Source organism: Neolamprologus brichardi, chromosome 7, assembly GCF_056152115.1.
Source record: "Neolamprologus brichardi isolate AB-2024 chromosome 7, ASM5615211v1, whole genome shotgun sequence".
Classification (NCBI taxonomy): Eukaryota; Metazoa; Chordata; class Actinopteri; order Cichliformes; family Cichlidae; genus Neolamprologus; species Neolamprologus brichardi.
The window spans coordinates 51,042,625-51,054,797 of record NC_142110.1 but is presented as its reverse complement, the minus strand read 5'-3'; the positions used below and the strand labels follow the sequence as shown (position 1 = coordinate 51,054,797).

General features: G+C 40.5%; 1 protein-coding gene across 2 annotated transcripts in view; it reads left to right on the top strand.

Moving 5' to 3' along the window:
- Positions 1 to 1,128: 1,128 nt before the first annotated feature.
- Positions 1,129 to 12,173, top strand: part of loxhd1a (lipoxygenase homology PLAT domains 1a) — a 33,666-nt gene continuing 22,621 nt past the window's right edge. For both annotated transcript variants that reach the window (XM_087844500.1, XM_087844499.1), the window contains exons 1-6: positions 1,129 to 2,064; positions 7,227 to 7,341; positions 9,012 to 9,092; positions 10,826 to 11,010; positions 11,673 to 11,771; positions 12,025 to 12,173. In XM_087844500.1, the coding sequence (XP_087700626.1) occupies positions 1,332 to 2,064; positions 7,227 to 7,341; positions 9,012 to 9,092; positions 10,826 to 11,010; positions 11,673 to 11,771; positions 12,025 to 12,173 (1,362 nt within the window). In that variant the 5' untranslated portion in view covers positions 1,129 to 1,331. The remainder of the gene's footprint in view (positions 2,065 to 7,226; positions 7,342 to 9,011; positions 9,093 to 10,825; positions 11,011 to 11,672; positions 11,772 to 12,024) is intronic.

The following is a 12,173-nucleotide window of genomic DNA, read 5'->3' as shown; positions in this document are numbered from 1 at the left end:
CAATATGACCAAACTCTGCCCTTCTCCTTGATGCCTGCATCATCAGGTGTCAGATGGCAGCAATAAGGCTAATGGGATGATTTGGCACATTGTCAAATGCAGATGTGTATGTCAGTGAGGCAGAGGTACAACAGCAATGCAAAGGAACTTATGCATGAAACAGGGTATCATTATTATTTATTTCTTAAGTTTATTTTTCTTATTTCTATTTATAATTTGTTGTATAAGTCCCTGATATATGGAAAATGATGCTAACGCAGATGATTTAACTTTTAATTTAGATTCAATAGTTCCTCCCGTTCTTCATCATTAAAGCACAACAGAAATAGATTTTTTTTCTGGGCAAATGATGTGAGGAAATTTCTGTATTCTGGTTCTGTATTATTTGGGGTATTAAATATGTATATATTTATTTGGTTTTGACTTGCATCATGAATAATGTCCAAAAACTAGAAACTTTCTCATTTACTTCATCAATTTGTAAACTACATCAGAGTAATTTTAATTTTTTTAACTGATTTGATTATTTTTAAATAACTATATATGCTGTTTATGGTGTTTGTTTGGTCTGTAAATAAAGGAGAAACTGTAAAAAAAAAAAATTTTCTCGACACCAGCCAGAGCCAGTACATTTTTTTCCTGACTGAGACAGGCCATAGCCTGTTCACAAGCAGCATATTTGCTAAAATGTGCTGCTCTTACCTTTGTTAGAGTTCATTATAAGTTGCACTGAGTAAAATAAATCAATGCTGTCTGAGTATTACATAGAGGTAGAAGTTGCTTTTACCCTGTGAATGTGAATTAGACACACTCGATGCAACAATAAACAAAGAGAAGTAGTTGTAAAGTTGTGTGTGTGTCTGTGTGTAGGGGTGTGTGTGGATGTGTACATGCGTGTCTGGGGTCCTGTCTGTATGAGTGTGACTGCAGGTAAAAGCGAGACACCCCCGGCCCGTAAAGCGATCCTGACACCATGAATAATACAGGGTGCCGTGGCAGAGAGGATAAGTTGTCTGTGCAAGGCTCCTTTTTCACAGGGCTTTCTCCTGTGGGTCATGTGAGTGCTGAAGTGACACTAATTTTTCATGAGTGATGTGTGTGTATGCATGGTGTGTTTGTGTGTGTGAGTGTGTGTGTGTGTCTGCAGGCTGTGTGGCCAGGTAGGAGACGTCCAGGCAGTCATCCCTCCATCTGTGTGTCCTCAGTGGCTGCTCCAACCCCACGATCCCAGAGCATCTCTGCAGCCAAGGGTCAAATGAATTGTCTTACACCATTAGAAACTCTACGCAGCTCTTACGAAACTAAGGGCCAGGGAAGTGAATGAATAAAAGATGCCGTCCAAACAGAAAAAATCCACAGCTTCAGGAGAAACTGAAGAGGTTGATGACGAAGTGGAGGAAACTGAGCCAAAGTTAAAAGAGAGGAGCAACGGTTTGACCCGAGGGGACACCACTAAAAGGGGGAAGAGTCAGAAGAAACACAAGAGCTCAGAGAGCATTGAGAATCAGGAGCTTTCAGAGAACGTGAAAGCTAAAAAAGAGGGGGAAAAGGGACGAGAGACAAAGAAGAAAAAGAAAGCAGATGAGGACAAGGATGCTGAGGCTGTGATTGAAGGCAAAGATGATGAGGGTGAGCAGAACAACAATGATCCCTCAACCAATACCAAAAAGAAGAAATCACAGAAACTCAAAGAAGAAGTGACCGAGGGAGTGAAGGAGGAAAAGAAGAAAAAGCACAAGAAATCCTCTGCAGAGAACCCGGAGGGGGACGCGGAGATGGGTTCCAAGGATAAAAAGTCCAAGGATGGCAAGAAAAAGAAAAAGTCTCACAATGACGATGATGAGGAGCCTTTAATTGAGGAGCAGGAAGAGGAGGAGGAAACAAAGAAAAAGAAGAAAAAGAAGGCAAAAAAGGGATCAGCAGACAGCGATGAAGATAAAAAGAAGAAGGGGAAAAAGTCCAAAAGCAAACAGGTGGACTACTCTGAAATCTACCAGAATGAACTGCTGAACTACCACACAGACTCATCCGATGGATATGAAGATGAATACTTCAAAAAGAAAGGTAAGAGCATCTGATTGCAGAGCAGATGGAGAAGCCTTGCATGTTGCTTTTAAAATAAAAAATCTGAGTCAATATGTTGGAGTGTATCAGCTGCTCAAACCTTGACTCCAGTTCTGTCAGCATTGAGCAGGAGCGCTCCGGGGAATCCCTCTGTTATTGTTCTGGGTGAAAGCTCAGTTATGTTCTACATGAATGACGCCAAACAGTGGCTCGGGGGCAGACAGGTGCTGGGTGCCATCCCAGTCCCAGGGGCTGGGAGCACAGCCGGGGCCAGAATCAGGCCTGCGAGTCAAAGGAGCTTTCTTAAAGCAGATCAGAGGCCCTCAGAAAGATGTTAATCAACTCTGCAGGACTATTTTGTGTGTTTTTTGTTAATAATGTTAATAGCATAAGATTTTCTTGTCATGTAACCTATTTTAAGCATCCTCTGATTAGACTAGACTTATTTTTTTACACTGATTTCAGATATGGAATTCAATTTAAGCTTGCAAGTCAGGTTTTTGACATGCAAATCATTGACTTTTTGACACAATGTTGGAATTGTTTCCTACTTAAATTGTTTTCATTGTTTATTCTGAAAACAAACCAATACCATAATATCATAGCATAGTCGCCTCAAGCTGATTTATATTGTAAGGTAGAAACACTACAATAATACAGAGAAAACCCCAACAATCAGATCACCGCCCATAAGCAAGTGTTTGGTGACAGTGGAAAGGAAAAACTCCGTCTTAACAGGAAGAAACCTCCAGGAGAACCAGGCTCAGGGAGGGGTGGCCATCTGTTGTTACCAGTTGGGGACAAGATGGTGATAAAGAAATTTCTGTCAGTTTAGCTAAAAACAAAAACCAGGCGGGTAGCGTGCCTCAGGGTAAAGTGGTCCAGCGTTCAAATTCATAATCTGGCCTAAGCTTTTCTGTGTGAAGTTTGCATGTTCTTCCAATGTTTGCATGGGTGCTCCAGCTTCTTTGTGCAGTCCAAAGACATGCAGTTAGTAGGATTAGGTTACAAATGCCTTTTCACGAGTACTGCTGATGAAATAACCCAATATAAAACATGCTTACTAGAATATTTATTGCAGTTTATCAGTCATCATGAATATCCTAACACAATGTTCTTTGTGTGCATCCAGTGAGAGAAATTAATTAGAAGGCGTCATAGTTTAAAAGGTCAAGCTCAAAAGCCCCTTTATTCCTTCTTGTCCTTCTTGTGAGCTTTTTACAGTGGAAGCTATTTGCAGAATGAAGAATTGAGCTGACTCCTAAATGGTAAATGGACTGGCTCTTATATAATGCTTTTTTACTGTGCTTCAGTGCTCCAGACACAAACGCACAAACACTCATACACATGCACAAGCACTTTTTTCCATATATATCTTGCTGGATATATATTCAAAAAACCTTGGGAAAGGCACAGATTTAGTACTTTTGCCCCAAAAGAAGTTTTGTTTTGTTTCATCATAATTTGTCTATTACATTCAATTACATTATTTATGTGTTTCCACATAAACACCTCCATAAAACTGACTTTATATAGTTAATGATTTACTTGAAGCTCTTGATCATCTTGCAGATTATAAAAGGAACATTAAGTATTTGTAGCTGTGATACACCTCTACAGTGAGAACATCTTTGTTACCTAACTGACCCACTCAGGTTTCTGACACTCCAAGGAGATTATCATGGTTGAGTTTTACCAGGCCACTGTCTATCTGATTTTATCAGGTGTCTCTCTTTCTCCTTAAGCTGGTTTTAATAGCTCGCCTCACTGTTAATTAGGTATCAGATTGACTTTGATCAAATTGCTCCTTTATCAGATCTGTACATTTCCTCTCTCCATCTTCTAGAAGGTTTAAGATATTCTCTTGCTGTCTAGCCTTCTTATGTATTTATCCTTAGTATTTAGTTTTATTTAATATGACACCTCAAACTGGCTTTTTTAACATTTACCTAGAACAGTGGACACCCTGCAGCATATATTTCAGATTCACTTTAGTCTAGTTTTGTAGTCCTATATACTAAAAATGAAGGGAACGCTCGATAACACAAAGCCACTTAATTTCAGGGATATCAATCCAACCAGTTAGAAAGCACTAACCATTATGAATTTGTTTTATCTGCTTTGGTGCAAAGGAAAGAGACAGTAGGTACCCTGCAGAGGCAGCAGGACATTCTCGAAACAGCTCCTTATCCACCAACTCCAGCTGTAGCTCAGGAGATAGGACAGGTCATCTCATTTTATCCCTGGATGCCTCAGTAGGGGCAACGTAATAATCATCCGTAAGAGTGTGAATGTTAGATACAAAGCATAACAAAGTGCTTTGGTGAATTAGGCCTGTCATATAAACATGTAGAAAAGAGTTAAGAACCAGTCACTTTACTATCTCATATGTATGTAGTCTGAGTACCTCTATAAACGCAGACATTTTTGCATTTTGCTGTTCTGGAGCATGTAGGTGTGTTGTGTGCTAACATAATGCTATCATTCCAGATTCTGCAGGCCACGGTTTAAATGTAAATGTTAAATTTCATGACAGCTACAAAAAGACTGAACATGTATGGCTTGTTTTGGAAGGTTTGCCAGGAGAAAGATTCTTCTGTCTAACCAACATGGCAGCACAGCTTAGGTTTGTAACGTTGCATCTGAACGAACCAAAGAACTTCTGAAATAATGTCCTTTGGAGACCAAAGTGGTCATAATTAATCGCACCGTTTATGGCAAAAACCAAACACAGCATATAAGCACAAACACCTCAAACCAACTGTGAAGCATGGTGGTGGAGGGGTGATCATTTGGGCTCCTTCTGCAGCTGTAGGACCTTGGCACCATGCAGTCTTTGAGTCAACCATGAACCCCTCTGTATATCAAAGTATTCTACAGTCAAATATAGGGATGGGTACCGGTGCCATTGGGTACGGTTCTGATATAAACGGTAGTAACCAGACCGAAAAGCAGCGCATATTTGAGTGCTTTATTTCGGTTCTTTTTTCCCCTGAGATGTCATACACTTTGGATTCTAGCCAATCATTTTACCTTTGCGAGCGTAGTAGGCGGGCCCAGGTACTTACGTTCTTTTAGAGCAGAGCTACAGATTAAAAATGCCCAAGGCAAAGCGGTCAAAGTCTGGCTGTACTTCACAGCAAAAGATGCAAACTCAGCAGCCTGCAACAAGTGCTTTAAGGTGATGCTGTGCAAAGGAGGTAACTCCTCGAATCTGATGAAACACCTGGCGACGCATAGCGTTTTTTTAAAAGCCGAGAAATGCGCTGTATTTGATACCTTGCTGCAAGACCTCACATCGAGCACATCTGATGTGGGTGTGGTGCCTGTTATCGGACCCGGAGTTAGCAACATCCCCCAAAAACCCGAACAGTAGAGTCCTGGCCCCTAGCCCTGCCAGTGTAGCAGAAATGATGACGGATGATGATGGCAGCAGCAGCCGTTCTTCTCTGCGTGAGTAGCTTAATGTTGTCCCTGTGTAATTTACGTTGAGTAGGCTAACCACGTTATTAAATTAATGCACATAAGGTGAACTAGCAAACACCGTTGTAGTTACATGGCTGTCTTCTTGTTTGATGGCAGATACTCCCTTCACTCCCTTCAAACGACCAAAGAAAAAGTGGGAAACAGCTAAACATGAGAGGTTTTTGGACAAAGTTTGTGTTTTTTCCCATTGTTTAAGCACTGCTTCCAGCCAAGAGTGATGCCATATATGCCCTATAGCTGCAGAAAAGTCTAACATTGTTATCGTTTTACAAAAAAACCAGCTAAACATGAGAGGTTTTTGGACAAAGTGTCTGTTCTCCATTCTTTAAGCACCGGTTCAAGCACCATTTAAGCACTGGCACCGTTTCAAAAGTACCGGTTTGGTACTCGTATGATCAAACCTAAACGATAACCATCCCTAGTCAAATATTAGGCCATCTATTGGACAGCTAAAGCTTTGCCCAACAGACCGACTGAAAAAGAAACGAGTTAAGGTATTACAATGGCTCAGTTAAAGTCCAGACATCAACCTGATTGAGATGCTGGACCATAAGAAAGCATAAACAAATGTCCACAAACATCAATGGAGTGAAGCAACTGTGTAAAGAAAAGTGGGACAAAATTCCTCCACAGCTAAGAGGGAGATGGATAAAGCCAAATAGAAAATGAAGACTTCACCTGCTAATGGTGGTTCTACGAGGTATTAAATCACGGGGGGTATACTTTCACAGGACTCTCTTATATATAAACTTCTCCAAATCTATCACATTTAATGAGCCACTCATTTACAAAATAGATGATAAGGCTAGGAACTTTTTCAAAATGTTACACACACATTAGAAAGGGTTAGTGGTGCTTCTCATTCCCACACTATGTATGGCATACTTTATACTGGTTGTTTCATCCCTGGGTCAGTAGACTTTCATCTCAAAGACCAATACTTTCAAATGAAATCAAAACAGAAGAAATCCATTTGATACTTTAACGTTGCTGGACCAAAGTGTTACCATTTTATAGTCTGTAACAGAATAAACATCCTTTTGAAATCTTCTCTAAAACAGCCGATTTTTGTTTAGATTGTTACTCTAAAGCTCCAAAACACTAAAACTTTTTTCATGGATTAAACCAAAGTATTACTTTTAGGAAAATAGTTATTTTGATCTGCTAATGAATATGAATGTAAAACAGAGGGAACTTAAATGCTGCCACCACTTATCCCGTGCCGTACTTCATGATAACCCACAAATTGAAAGGGTGTTTCTTGAGTAGAAGTCGAGCGATCAGCAGTCATTAGGATTTATTTTCTGCACGCCTTGATTTTTTTCTTAGTTTGATTCATCCTCTCTTCTCCTCCATGCAAACAATGTGAATGTCACCACCTCAGGTAGATTTTACAGACGGATGAAATGTGAGAGAGGATTGGCTGGTGTATAATGCCAGACATGGATTCGTTGCAGTTTCGCCGCATTGAATTCCCTGGCAACTGTGCATGGAAGGAAACATAATGCTCCATAATGTTTATAGATTATTGGACACTGAGGATGTGACTTTGTGTTCGTCCTTTGGTTCAAGTGATTATTCATTATGTTTTTGTATTAGATATAATGTAATTTGTGACTGTATTTCAGATTGTATTTTCCCTTTTATTCTATTCTCCCTTCTCCTCTCTCTTCCAGTGTACGAGGTAGTTACTGTCACTGGTGATGTTAAAGGAGCTGGGACAGATGCTAATGTATTTGTTACCCTTTTTGGAGACTTTGGCGTCACGCCCAAGGTCCACCTGGCAAGCAAGTGAGTTTAAAAGGGGTTTTGGTGGTGTTCTTGAATTCGTTTGATGAATATGCTTTTTTTGTTTGTTTAAATCAGATCTAAGTGACTTACTGAGCTCTGTTTCACCATTTCAGTTTAAGTTATGCCAGTTTAGCACCTTTTCAATGTCAGCTGTTGACTTTTTAATCTTTTCTATTCTTCTCCATTCCTTCAGCACAGAAAAGAGGTATTTTTTATTTAATCAAATTGTAAAATGATGCTTATGATCCTGTCCTTGTGTTGGCTTGTATTGTCAATATCACACTGTATGTGAGAGAATTCCTGTTTAACATCAAAACCTGATGTCCAAAGAACCAGTGATGCAAGATAAAATGAGTTTGCACACCAGCCATTAAAAAAAGATATTAACCAGCAAATTCTTTGACGTCAGACAACAGAGCAGAGGTTTGTTGGTAAATGGGAATGTCTCTTATATACAGTGCATTAAGTGTTGGACACAGGATATCTGGAGTAAGGAGGAACTATGTGACATGGCTGGTCTTCATTTCCATTTAGAGATAAATGAAAGAAGACCACGATGTCATTTCTGGGGACGATCAAATGACTCTCAGGGGATCTTAGCAGCAGGCTTCCTTTATCTCTGCACACATTGATTGACAGATAGGACTACCTGTGAAGCGTAACGGATATACCATGTTACTGTCGGCCACTCTGGACCATGTCACCCACACCTTGTGGTGGTCTCACTCATCCACTTCAGAGAGCGTCCACATCCTTTGCATTTACTGCCTATCTGCTGTGTGACTGTAGTGTTGCTCAGCTGATGAGCTACACACACACACACACACCCGCACACACACACACACACACACACACACACACACACACACACACGTTCAGGAGCCCCTTTTGGTGACATATTAAACAAACTGCAATTGTAAGGAGTTTCACCTTACTCCAATATAAGTTAGGTCCTGCCTGTATTGTGTTATCGTCACTGGAAACTTTAACAGCATGATACAGGTAAGGGAGGGTTGCTATGTCTCCGAGAATATTTGCCCTACTGATCAGTGAGGCAGATTAAAAATGCAACTCTTTGGAAATTCAGTGTAATTATAAAACACGTTCAAATTGCATGAATTCCAAAGTTTGCTGTGAGTTTTCTCCACCCCTCCACTGGATAATCAGTTTCTCCCCATCATTCTCTTGCAGGTGATTTGACATTGAGAATGAGGGCATGTATTCATGTGTGTTGTACAGTATTTCAATCTTGGCAGTTTGTTGCAGTATGATGACACTGTGCACCTTAGTTTGTGAGCCTTGGCATTGTCTGTCCGCTGAATGTTGCAGGAAGATGAGAACAGATGGAGATATGGGTCAGACACAAAGGCAGGTATTCTCTGTTAATGGAAAAGAGGGTGTCTGATTCACGGTGTTGGGCAGAGGGGGGTCTGGTGTGCTCATGGGCCTGGTTTGACTCCGGGAGGGGGTAAATGTACTTTAGAAGGAAGCAGGAGAGGTGAAGGTTTCGGATTATACCACTGCCACGAGACAACCAGGGTACCCTAAATCTGCGTCATTAAGGGGGATACAATTTACTGTTCCAGAGTTTAGTTCACGTGTCTCTGGGTCTCTAGACTGGGACATTCAGAGCATTGTACTGATATTATTCACATTTTGACATTTTCCAGAAGCCGGACTGCATTTGAGAAGAATAAGACGGATGTTTTCCGTATCAAAACACACAACGTGGGGCCTCTAAAGAAACTGAGGTAGTGTATCGCTAATAGTCGACTGTGATAAACTCACATGTATGCACTGCGCTTTAAATACCCCATTACTGTGTCTGGATTAAATACCCAGAATGCACAGCTACAGGTCACTGACAACATCACAATTTCTGCTTCATAGTTAAGCATTCCTCACACAGCATAACAGCAGCTTACTAAGAGGACCCCACAGGAACATTTCTCGCTGTGCGGCGGGCCATCAAAGGATTTCATCCAGTGACAGAAGGTTAAGCCCCATCTGCTGTGTGAAGTTTGTCTCCTCTAGAGAGAAAGACACAGAGTTACATCTCAGCCACAAGACATGACCTCTGAAAACAGGCCCCAAGATTTAAACATGCTGAATTGTCAGGAATTGCTAAAAGAATAATGTTGCATTCTGATTTAAAACTTTGTAAGTTTTTCTTTTTCTAGCATGCCAGACACAGTTTTCTTACCTGTTATGGAGACGATCCTCAGTCAAGGTCCACCTATTTGCTTTTTTTTTTTCAAGGTCAAGGCAAATCAGCTTAAGACATTTTAAGAAGAACTTAAAATTCTAAGGGCTACTCAAATTGCATGTGAATAATTCAACATTTGCTGTAGAAAAAAGCAATACAATTCAAAACTCTGGAAAAAGCTAAAATGGTAAGGAGATTATGTGCGGGGATTATTTGGCCAAACTAGAACTTAATAAAGCTTCTCCTGTTGTAGACATTGCCAGGGCAGTGTGAATCCTTACTGTAATGAAAGTGCTGTCAATATATTGCAGTGGGCTGAGGTGGGGACCCAAATGCAAATACACAGGGAAGCAAAGATCAACACAAGTAAGCTGTTTATTTGGCCAATAAAGCTCTACAGATAAAACAAAAAACAAAGACAAGCCCAAACTACAAAGATAATAAATCCAGGAAACATGCTGGATGTAGACCAGCAGGCGATAGGACAACACAACAAGGAACACAAGCAAACTGAGTCTTTAAATACACAGAAGAGATAATCAGGGAGATGGGAACCATAAGGGTAATAAGACACAGCTGAAACTAATCAAGGATCCCGAGACAAAGGAAGTCACTAACTAATGCCGCATTCCAGGTTAAGTCAGACGTCGACATTTCCAAGTTCCTAGTTATAGTTTCAATTTGAGACACCCCTTCAACTCAGATTTCCTACTTGTAAAGTCTGAGCAGCTCCACCAATCTTGAGTTAGCAAACCAAACATAAACAGCAGTAAAAGTGTAAAACTTTTAACCTGTCCTGTCATTGTTGTTTGTGACTCACTATATAAGCCACACACAGAGCACTGACCAGATGCTGAGATGGTTAGTTCTTAAAAGTTACCAATGTTGTTCAATAACAGCAGAGCTCTAAACCTCCTGTGGCAATAACATCAGCACAAAAATTGTGCACCAGGAGCTTCACACCATGTGTTTCTATGGATAAGCAGCTGTTGTAATGTGTAGGTGGCTTGGTATTTTTATCTACATAGTGTAGATTTCTAGATTTGACATGGGAGTGCATTATTCATTTTGTTATTCTACCCCATCGTATTCATTTTCAGTGTCTGATAGTGTGAGCTGCAATACTTAAACACAACAACCATTGTTGTATAGTATTAAACACTGAAGACATTCAAACAGACATTTAAAATAAAAAAAACAAATGAGATGTGAGGGTCTCATCTGATATTACCTCCAGGCTGCATTTGTGTCTCTCTCTGAATCTGCTGATTTCCTCAGGATCGAGCACGACAACACAGGGATGAGTGCCAGCTGGTTCTTGGATAGAGTGGTGGTGACTGACATGAACCGACCCCATCTGCGCTTTTATTTTGCCTGCAACAACTGGCTGAGTCGGGAGGAGGGCGACAACCTGTTTGTCAGGGACCTGCTGGGCAGCATGAACCCCATGGACGTCCCGAAATGTAGGTCAATCCGGGACAAACCTGTAATAATAAGCAGACCAAAATGTTCACAGAGGTTAAAACAAAATAACAGTCCTAAATACCTTCTCCACATGTCAGAGAAACCCCGGGGATTAGAAATGGTGACTCTTGTAAGAAGATGTCTAAAAGCCAAATATTATGTAATGCCTCTAGAAAGCACTCTGGTCTCTACCACTCAAAGTGGACAATCATTTTAAATATTTATATTTATAAATATCTATTTTTCTAAATGAGAACTACGTCTGATGTTCAGGCATTTGTCAAGATCTTTTTTATGTGTAAGAGCCATGTGTCTGGCCAGTTGCACACAACCAGTGCTCGATAGCTTAGTGTTTTAGATAGAGTTTCAGGCTGTCATTGAATTCCACTAGAGAGTAATCCTCAGGTACAGCCCATGTGTCCTCTGTGGCAACGTGATCTAGCATTTAAGCGACTGTAGCCAATCAAGCAAAGCACTGTGAACGCAAAGACACAAGGGTGCTGTGCGGTGAGGGAGTGGTCACAGCAATATAACTGTAATGAACAGACACGCACTGTCATGAATATTTAAAATGGAAGCCATCTGAGTGTAAAGAGACTGCTATGTGCTACTTACATACCATTCAGATTGCTTGACTTGTTTTATGTCCCATGTTCTGCAGTGAATAAATATATAGTGAGCGTGTTTACTGCTGATATGAAGGGAAGTGGAACCGATGCTGATGTCTTCCTGAATATTTTTGGAGAGAACGGTGACACAGGTAGGGTGGGAACGAAGGTTTTTTTTTAATATAGTTGACAAAAAATGTAAAGCTGTACAAAGTAATAAAATTCGAAAGATAATACTGTAAATTTACAGTTACACAAACAGAAGTAACTGTGTGTAATCTTCATAGTTATTAAAAAGTGTTCAACATTTGGTACATTAAACCATAATCACTGGTAAGATTTGCAATGACATACGTGATTATTGTGTGTGTGTGTTTGCGATAAACTGTGTGTTTATTATCAAAGGGGAGAGAAGACTGGACAGTGACAAAGACAACTTTGAACGTGGGTCAGAGGACAAGTTTACAATAGAGGCCCCAAACCTCGGGAGGCTGAAGAAAATCACTATAGGTCACAACAACAGAGGCTCTTCAGCTGGATGGTTTCTGGATAAG